The 10,053-nt window shown below is 45.4% G+C and overlaps 1 protein-coding gene across 1 annotated transcript in view; it reads left to right on the top strand.

Annotated features, from left to right (window-relative positions):
- Positions 1–10,053, top strand: part of LOC111979571 (capping protein, Arp2/3 and myosin-I linker protein 3-like) — a 52,424-nt gene that overhangs the window by 28,373 nt on the left and 13,998 nt on the right. The window contains 14 exon segments of the mRNA XM_070448802.1: positions 1,626–1,676; positions 1,831–1,890; positions 2,135–2,256; positions 2,756–2,850; positions 3,114–3,184; positions 3,391–3,408; positions 3,410–3,456; positions 5,303–5,378; positions 5,589–5,677; positions 5,893–5,987; positions 6,761–6,847; positions 8,092–8,201; positions 8,351–8,428; positions 9,099–9,175. Coding sequence (XP_070304903.1) covers positions 1,626–1,676; positions 1,831–1,890; positions 2,135–2,256; positions 2,756–2,850; positions 3,114–3,184; positions 3,391–3,408; positions 3,410–3,456; positions 5,303–5,378; positions 5,589–5,677; positions 5,893–5,987; positions 6,761–6,847; positions 8,092–8,201; positions 8,351–8,428; positions 9,099–9,175 — 1,076 coding nt within the window.

Genomic DNA, 10,053 nt, shown 5'->3' with positions numbered 1-10,053 from the left:
CTCTCCTGCTCTCTCTCTCTACTCTCTCTCTTCCTCTTATCTTCTCTCTTATCTCTCTATCTCTCTCTCTCTCTTCTCCTCTTCACTCCAAGCCTTCTCAGCTATCATAAAACTGTTTTTCTCCATGATGTTCTTGATCAGGTTTATATAAACTGAGGTTTCCACTGTCAGGGCATTCTTGGGGACTGTGAATAACAATCTTCTGTAATAAGGAGTCTCAAAGAAGCCTTGTTTCAAAGGGGCTCTTGAGCCTGCCTGTCTTCCTCTTGTATACCGCAGAGGTCAACTCCCTGGCTGCGCCGCTTCCGGCAGTCTCATCCTGATTACAGGCTTGAGTCCACTGTCACGTGCTAACTCTGCTTAGCAATAGCGTGGACGAGATCGTGTACACACTTTTTGGAGGACTTTATTCATTGCGGAAAATCTGCTTCATCCATCTTTCTCCTCTCTCGCTGTCTTTCTCCTATCCTCTCTGTATCTTTCTCTCTCTCTCTCCTCTCTCTCTTCTCTCTTCTCTCTGTCCTCCTTCTCTCTCTCTCTCTCTCTCCTTCCTCTCTCTCTCTCTCTCTCTCTCTCTCTCTCTCTCTCTCTCTCTCTCTCTCTCTCTCTCTGCGCACGGTGGGTTGCCCATTAACCGATTCAGCACAGAGGAGGCCTTTGAGGAATTGAAAGTGACCAGAGCGAAACCCAGACAATGAAACTCAGCCTGAGATCTGATAAGTGGGATTACAAGGTCACATGTTGATGGATTACGATAAGAAGAGTGGCGGACGTGTTGGGTGGCGGGTGGGTGGTTGAGGGAGACGAAGGTCTCTGCCGCACGGTGGGTTGCCATTAACGATTCAGCACAGAGAGGCCTTGAGGAATTGAAAGTGACAGAGCAGAAACAGAAAAGAAACCTCCAAGCGAATAAGAAAGGCAAGAGTGAGAGAGAGAAGAGGGGGACGGGGGTGGCGGGGGTAGGGAGGGAGCGAGGGTACAATGCACAGAGAGGTGGATGGTGAGATGGGAGGCTTAGGAAGATAGTTTGTTGGAATAAAGAACAGATTTCCATAGAGAAAGAAATGGAAGGATGGCAGGGGGTGAGAGAGGAGAGGTGTTAAAGAAAAGCAGAACTGACTGGAATTTGGTTAAGATTTGGGAAGGAGAGGGCGAAGAATAGACTTAAGGATGGAGGGATGCAGGGTGTGTGTAATAAAGGCGTGGACGGAGTATGCTAATTAGGACGTTTGAATTATGAATGAGATTAATTACTTCTGCAGACTCGACTTTGAATATATACCCACGTCCCCTCCTGCCAACCACTTAATGGTAATCCCCTGATCTGGATAAAACTGGATTTTATTTMGCTTTTTCTCCTGTTTCCCCCTGTGTCTCCTCAACTCCTTACTCCTAAATCAATTCAAGCTATGACACATTGACACTAGAATTGATTGAGAATAACTACCTTAAGTAATGAAATGTCAGCATCACAGTGTTTCAAAAATCTAGGCAAGACTGAGTAATGTGATGTTTGAGTAAACAGATATGGTGGTCGGTCCCCTATATTGTTATTTGTTGCGATGATGATTAGCATTTTTTATTTCCTTCTGTCTGACAGCAAAATTCATCTTTTCACTTCTTAGGTTCTGGCAACATGGCGAATGTATCTATTTGCTGTCAAAGTCCCTGCCAAGGTATTTCACAATCTTTTTCAATGTATTAGACTAATAGTGTTGCTTTTGATGATGATGAGTATGAGGATAATTCTGACGATTATTATCATCATTTTTCAGTAAAGGGATAACTTGGTCATATTGATTACAATGCACAATATCAACATCATTTCAGGTGGAGGTTACTTTCAACTTCCTGGAAATTCGAGCAATGAACACGTATCCAGATCATCAGGTGAGAAACTGTTTTGTTCCCACAACCAACCATCTGCCTCGTTTCAAATTTTCGATACATTTTTCTTTACAAAAACTTCTTGAGGGTACTGAGTTTCATTGGCATTAAATATTCCTAAGAGTGTTTATCGGGCAAAATTAGTTTTAGCTTTGCCGATTTTTGTCAACTGAGAAGCAACTCTCTGAAATTATAATTTCCATTTTAGCTCTGTTTAATCTCGGTGATGTCAACTCACACCTTTCAGGTTGTCATAGACACAGACAAATCGACCCACTCCTTGAGACTGCAGTCACAAGACCACCTTGATCACATGATGAACCATATCAACGTTGCCCTCTCACGAATATTCAATAACTCCATGTATGCGTAAGTCTCGCTTGTGAAATCACCTACTGCTACGAACCGTGCTARGTAGTCTGTAAGAAGGGAGAGCCTGGCTGCAGACTGTAACATCATCAGGATTGACTCTGCACTGGGTATTGACCATAGAGGTTCATCTACAGTATATAATATACCAAAATATCTGTTTTCCATCAGACCATTTAACAGGGGACAGAGAGAAGGTAGTTAAAGGCACTACAGAAGGTTAAAGTAAAGACTAGTTAGGGCTATTGAGCTAAAGTAAGGATTAGGCTCAGAGATTAAGACAGACAGGTTCAGAGATTAAGTAGGGTAGTAGTAGGACTGGGTTTACTATACAACTTGATAAAGGACACTGTGTATTTAATGTAGTAGTAAAGTCATGTCACCAACATGTATAATATGCAGTATACTGTATCCATATGGCTTGTTCACTGACTGAGATGTTAATATCTTTCTAGTTATTTCTCGTTCTTCCTTCTTTCCCTCCCTCCATCTCTCGCAGTCCGACCATCTGCCGAGCAGAGGGGGACGTCTCTGATGGAGTCCTCCAGTTTTCACCAAACTCTGAATCATCTGTAGAGACTCAGAGAACCTGTGGTGAACCACCTACTCACTCTCTCTCGAACTCACACTCTTTGTCGAGTCGGTGACACAGAGCATATGTTATTATGTTTAGAACCAGCTAATCTATGACTGTATGTGATCAGGGATCATTTTAATATCTCTATCTCAAGTTCTTTCATGCTCTTGTCTTTCATCTCAACTCAATATGAACTCCCCCCCCCCCCTTGCTCTGTTTCTCTTTCTTCTCTTGCCCTCTCTCCTCATCCTCTCTCTCTCTCTCTTTCTCGTGCTCTCAGGCGGTTTCTCTGAGACCTACGCAGCTCTGTGTGACTATAATGGCATCGGCTGTAAGGAGGAAGTGCAGTGGGTAAGAAAACCACATATGCATTACATCAACCAACTGTAGTGCTCAATCAATGAAGTTATATTGTCAGTATCGCTGGTACCATCATATTTGTAACCTGACTCTTTCTATCGCTCTCTCTCTCTCCCTCCCTCTCTCCCCCTCCCTCTCTCTCTCTCCCTCCCTCTCTCCCCTCCCTCCCACCCTCCCAACTTCCCCTCTCCTCTTAGGATGTGGACACTATCTATCAACTCTCAGGACAACAGGGAGTTTTCAAAACCGCCGCTGGACTCTCAGCCACCTGGACAGCAGTACACACACCTGTTCTGTATGAAAATGAATGCGCTGCCCAGAATACCTGCGTTTGTATGCGCCCTTTTCTTCTTCTCCCCTCATTCACCTGTTCCACTTACATTTCAGCCTACACTGCTCTTCGGATGGACATATGTCAGTAAGGTCGCTAGGGTGTACGTGGCAGGGGTACAGTGTAAAGCTTTCATGGGACTTCACCCATGTGAGGTGCTCTAGTTTATAAGCCAAGTTTCAACCACCTCCTGTGGGCTGGCCCTCCCGAACTCTTCCCTCCCAGGTAGGCAATTTCTCTGTCTTGTGGGTGCATCCCCTCTGGCCGTCTCCTTTCACCCCCCCCACCCCCTCCCAAATCCTTTCTGATTTCTGCCTCTACAGTACAGCCTCCGACACGACCATCGCTTTTCTGCTGACTGTCGTCCTCTTCTATTTAATTTCATTCTTTTGCGCTAGAAAGTGGATACATTTCTCTCTCTCTGATGCCTGTGTGGCCCTGCAGCAATAGCCCAACAGGTTCAGACACGCTCCCACTGGGCAACGCTGCAGCAGCTAAACCTGGTTCCTGTTGTGTGGGTGGTGTGTGGTGGTGTGTGTGTGTGTGTGTGTGTGTGTGTGTGTGTGTGTGGTGTTGTGTGTGTGTGTGTGTGTGTGTGTGTGTGTGTGTGTGTGTGTTGTGTGTGTGGTGAGTGCGTGCATGCGTTGCGTGTCTCTCTCTGGAATATAGCTGGCAAACTGTCATGCTCTAGTGCCCTACAGGCCCAAGGGGACCAATAGTGGTAGTAAACAGTTCTCTTCTACACATGGGCTGGAAGTGCAGCTCACACTTTATATGGAATTGTTGATTCAGGGAAATCGTGCCAGTAGTTTGGTGTATGAGGAGCTGCTGTTGGCTGGTGGGGAACACTGGGAGAGGTTGTGGAGTGTACACGCGCATACTGTACACACGCACGCATGCACGCGTACGCACGCCACACCATCACACACACACACACACCTTTAGCCAGCCAGAGTGAAGTCCTTCCACAAATGGCATGGAGAAATGAGAACACAGCCCTCAGCCATGCTACAACTGGCTGGGCGCTAATGATTTGCTGTAATGGAGGAGAGGGCGTTCCCCTTTAAGAGCGCTCTCTCCCTCTCTGTTGGTCTCTCTGTCTGTTGCCTCATCTCTCTCTCTGCCTCTCTCTCTCTCTCTCCTCTCTCTCTCCCTCTCTCTCTCTCTCTCTCTGCCTCTCTCTCTCTCTCTCTCCCTCGTCTCTCCTCTTCTCTCTGCCTCTCTCTCTCTCTCTCCTCTCTCTCTCTCCTCTCTCTCTCTCTCTCTCCTCTCTCTCTCTCCCTCTCTCTTTCACTCTCTCTCTCTCTCTCTCTCTCGCGCTTCTGCCTCTCTTCCTTTCTCCCTCCATCCCTCTCTCCCTCCCCTCTACTAGACAAATGGTGTGTTGGGCAGGATAAAACGGTTTTAGGCCGTTGGCCAGGATCGAAACATAGCTCTGTTGAACCTCACACTGAGTAATCCACTGACCTGGCCTCCCTCAGTCAGCCCATCGATCCCCCTCTCTGCCCTCTCTCTTTCCTCGGGCTCTCTCGCTATCAGTTTTGCTCCATCTCGCTCTTTCCCACCGCCCCAACAGGGAGAGTGTGCTGCAGAATCATACATCATTTCTGAAGCCATCCATATGGCTCTCTCTGATTAATTTGTTTTGCTGGAGAATATTTTTTTTGTTGTTGTTGTTGGTTTGGCTGTGGGAATGTAATGAGTTTTTGATGAGTATTTCCAGTTGATACGGCTCTATTGTATAAATCTAAGCCGGAAATTGTGTGTGTCTATTTCAGGGACCTGGCGGTAATTGTGGCTTCCATGGCGTACAACACTTGGTTCACCAAACTCTACTGCACAGACATGCGCATTGTAACTATCCATTGTACATTACTGATTGCATGTGATATCTGGCTATGTTTCATAAGTCTGTCTGTCTGTCTGTCTGTCAGCCTGAGAACATCCATTTGTGTTTCGACTGGACTAGCAGGGTCTATTTCTTTTTTTAGTTGGTTAAAACTGTGTTTTATCCATAAGGAGCTTGTCCAGTTATGTAGCAATGTCTCTGTTTGATGTCCCCAGGGGTCAGAGGTGGTGGAGCAGGTCCTTCACACCATCAGTAAGTCCAGCAGTCTGGAGGAACTCACTCTGGAGAACGTTGGCCTCAAATCGTGAGTCTCCTCCACTCCTCCCCTCCTCCTGTTCTGCAACTCCTCTCCCTTTCATCTCCTCTCTTTTCATCTGTCTAATTCTTGTCCAACCTTCCCGACTTCGCTGCTGAGTTGAGCTTTTTATCTTCCATGACTCAGATATACACAGATGTATAATGGATCACTGGAATCATCGAAACCATCTTTAATCCTTCTCTCTACATGTGCTATTTTAGAGATTTCCCTCAGAAAATGGCAACGGCTCTGTCGGAGAATCCTGCCTCTGCAATCCACTCTCTCAACCTGGCCCACAACACCTTGGACAACCAAGGTACTGGACCCTCAGTGGCACGTCTCTCACTCTTTTGCTGCATCAGTCATGTGTTTGAATACCAGTCTGGGTGCATCTTTCTCAGTGTTTGCTGTTTACTTGTAGGGCTGATGGCGCCGGACGGGAGGGCTGCCGTCTTATCGGCTCTTAACCAACCATGCTATTTTGTTGTTGTTTTTTCACGTCGTTCGTAGCTTATGACCGAAAAGAGCTTATTATTCATTATTCTTATCTCTTACTTTTTTGGGGGGGATTTTCTTAAAACTGCATTGTTGGTTAAGGGCTTATAAGTAAGCATTTCACTGCAAGGTCTACGCCTGTTGTATTCGGCGCGTGTGACAAATAAAATAGAATTTGATTTGACTTGGCAGATGTGTGTGTTTGCGCGCGTGTCCTCTATTAACGTGTGTGTGTCAGGGTTGTATGCGTGCCAGGAACTCTCGTTAGTACATCAGAATCTGCCTCTTTCACCTGTCACTTCCACTCACATCACTGTGTGTTTGTGCCTGTGTGCCTATAGACGCCAGGTACTAGATTGGCTTTGTCGTCTGCGTAGATTATACCTGTGTGTATGTGTTGATGTTGCTGATCATGTGTGGGTTGGTCAAGGGTGTGTGATTGTGTGTGTTTACTCTGATCTTTGCATGTTCATGTGTGTGACTGTTTGTTTGTGGACGTGAGTGTGAGCAGTGTGTGTGTGTGTGAGCAGTGTGTGTGTGTGTGTGTGTGTGTGTTTCATTCTGACACTCTCATGTGTGTTTATTTTATTCCAGGAGTGTCCAACCTCATCCAGCTGGTGTGTCGTCTCAACAAAGGCCTTCGTCTGCTCAACCTCTCCAAGACGTCCCTCTCCTCCAAGGGTGTGTTCATCCCTCTGTCCTCCCTCTGTCCCCTGGGCCACAGTGCCCCCCTGTGGTGGTCACCTCTCCTCTAAGAACTCATACTAGATGGGTTGGTTGTTTAGCAACAGAACCGACACGTGCTCAACTATGGGGCAAAACAGACGGGGTTGGCTTAGATTGTTGACAACATGTAAACTATATTTCGTCTCCAATGTTTATTTAAAACATAAAGTTGCACAATGAGCACTTGTGGTCTCTCAAATACATCGTTACAGCTGTTGGTTAGCTAGCTAGCGGATTTTTGCCATATTAGCATAGACATGACATCAGTCAAGACACCTCAAAACAAGACATGGTAGCAAGAACAAGATGAAACAAACTGAAACGAGCCACCCACGATTCCCCACATTGCCGTTTCTTGTCATTGTTGCTAGCTATATGGCCATCCAGAATCACAACAACACATAACTGTCTGCCCCATTGAACCGTGCACATTGTTTTCCTGACGTTCTCAGCTAACCCGTCTATAGAGCCTGGGGTTATCAAGAGAATTCTATTCTTGGTCATACAGGGTTCTAAGGTTTATGTTCTCTTATATTTGTCAAGAGCACATTTATGATCAAAGTCTATTTATAGATTGATAGATCTACAGATGACTCGTCAAAAAGACAGTCATAATATGTGAATGTGTGGATTCACATTGATGGGCAGAGGATTGCCTACCTGCTCCCTCTCAGAGTATTTGCCGCATGTCTGTCTGTTGTCTGCTGTGTGCTAATTTCCTCTTTAATCTGGGCGAATTAGGGATGAGATTAATCTACTGTAGTAGGGTAGAACACAGGGCTAGCTATTCCACAGTCTTTGCCTCATTGCTCTAATTGTAACCTTTTGGTGCAGGCTTCAAAGTGAACATGAGAGTACAAGGTCTGGCCCTGCAAGTCGGCAGTTTTTTGGGCTTGATTGAGTTCACTGCTCACTGAGCATGCTCTTGTTACTGTTTTCTCTCACTAAATCTCTGCAGTGAAGAGATTTGAATGGGCTGCTCTAATGTAATGGACCAAGGGGCCATTTCTGTCTTCTTGGTTTCAGATGGAGCGTTTTATGTGATTCGTAGTTAGCTCTGATAGTTGGCCGGTTAATAGTGGTGTTCTGAAACTCTTTCCCTCCTCCTCTGCAGGTCCTTTACTTCTTTACTTCTAACATGCATCTACTGATGCATGTTTCTTTATTCATTCATCCCCCTCTCCCTCCCTCTATCTTAGGAGTGGTGTCTCTCTCCCAGGCCCTCTGCTCCAGTGATGACTACTCCAACTCTCTCCTTCACCTGGACCTGAGCAAAAACCCTGGGATTCTGTCTGGGGAGGACGCCACGGTGAGACCGACACATAAACGCCACATGTACACGCACACGCACGTATTGTTGCTCGCATGTAACATGTAACATGCGCACGCACACACAACCAGACACACACACACCTCTCTTTACATTTAAAGGCTCTCTCTCCGTCTATCTCTCTGCAGAACATGTATCTGTTCCTAGCCCAGCCAAACTGCCTGGTTCATCTGGACCTCTCTGGGACCGACTGCACTGTGGACTCGGTTAGTAGTGTCTCCATTCTAGAGTACTTCATACTTTGACCATACAATTCAAAGTGATACGTGCTTTGTCTGGTCAAGGGTCAGGAGAGTCTTAACTAACATACTTATTGAAGTGGACTTTATAATAATTAAAGTGGAAGTGTGGACGCCCTAATCGGGATATACTGTATAACAGTTCTGGGATTCTACAAACGTATAAGCATGAATTTTCATCTGTATAACTTGGGAAGGAACATTCTGCCCCAATAGCAGGAATATTATGCCTTTTATGTTGAGCATTAATTTTGTCTAGAATATTACAGTGTGTTCTGAGACAGGAAGCTTCTGGTCTGCCATTGCTCGTTCCCAACTCATTCCTCTTCCTCTGATGTGTCTTTGGGATGAAAGGAGGCCACTTTTTTTGAGGGATTTTTTTTTCCTGACAATGTTGTTGTGTTCATATCTTGTTTTCTCCATATAATCTCCCCTGTAGAGAGTCTGGTTGCCTTTGTTAGAATGTCACTTTATTGGCACATTAGCGTTTTTGCAAAATGACTTTCTGACAGTGTTGGCGAAACGATCACGAAACTGCCAAGCGTATTTACATGATTGATCTTTGTATGTATTTGTTGTTGTGTTAACATAATATGTGATTTCATCATGCTAACTAACTGGTTTCTCTCCATAACAGTTATTTGGTGCTCTGTTGAGGGGATGTTGTGTTGATCTCTCTTACCTGAATCTCTCCAAGAACTGCTTCTCTCACAGGTGAGGTGACTGTCTAGCCCCTTGAATGGACCTTCATCCATTTCTATTCACTTAACTCTGTTGATCCCTGAGAGGCAACCAGCAGTATCCTCTCTCAGGGAAGTGTCCATGTAGAGCACAACACATTCTGTCGGAGATGGGCATTTACCCCTGTACCGCGTAGACAGAATTAGATAGAAATGTGTCCAACTGTACAAGACGCCCCCTCATCCATCTATTCTGTCTCTGAGCCAGTGTTTACCTACCTTGCAGAGCAGGCGGGAGCAGAGCAGACATGATCCATCTCTCATCTGCTCTCGTCTGGCCTCCCTCAGGACTGGCAAAGCGTCAACCCCATCTCCGCTAAGCAGATTAATCCATTATAGAAAAGTTTGTGAAAAATGAGACTAATTTTGGAAGGGAATTATTGTTAAAATCCCCAGGCTCTCTACGCGCCAGCACATTCTCGGTCTCCCTCACCTCCCCCGCTCCCGCTCTCTTCTCTCTACTATCTCTCTCTCTCTCTCTGCTATTGCTATAGAGCAGGTTGGCATTTATTGTCATGAATCTTGCCCTAGAGGCACCTCTGCAGAGTGGTCAATAGCTGGCACAGCCACAAAGTCATAAAATCTGATTTTAACCCTAACCTTAACCACACTGCTAACCCTAATGCCTAACCCGAACCTTAAATTAACCCTTTAATTAATTGGGAATTGGAATTGGCCTCTATGGGTAGTACTAAATTGACATGTTTCTTACAATATAAATATGAAATGCATAATCATGGTAGCAATTGAAAGGGAACAGTTTGGAGATTATGGGAAAATGATTAGACTAAAGTTGAAGAACAGTTCACCTGACACAAGACTGAATCCAAACATTACACTGTTGATGTTATG

This window comes from Salvelinus sp. IW2-2015, linkage group LG19, assembly GCF_002910315.2.
Source record: "Salvelinus sp. IW2-2015 linkage group LG19, ASM291031v2, whole genome shotgun sequence".
Taxonomy (NCBI): domain Eukaryota; kingdom Metazoa; phylum Chordata; class Actinopteri; order Salmoniformes; family Salmonidae; genus Salvelinus; species Salvelinus sp. IW2-2015.
The sequence above is the reverse complement of the archived record's forward strand: the minus strand, read 5'-3'. Positions and strand labels throughout refer to the sequence as shown.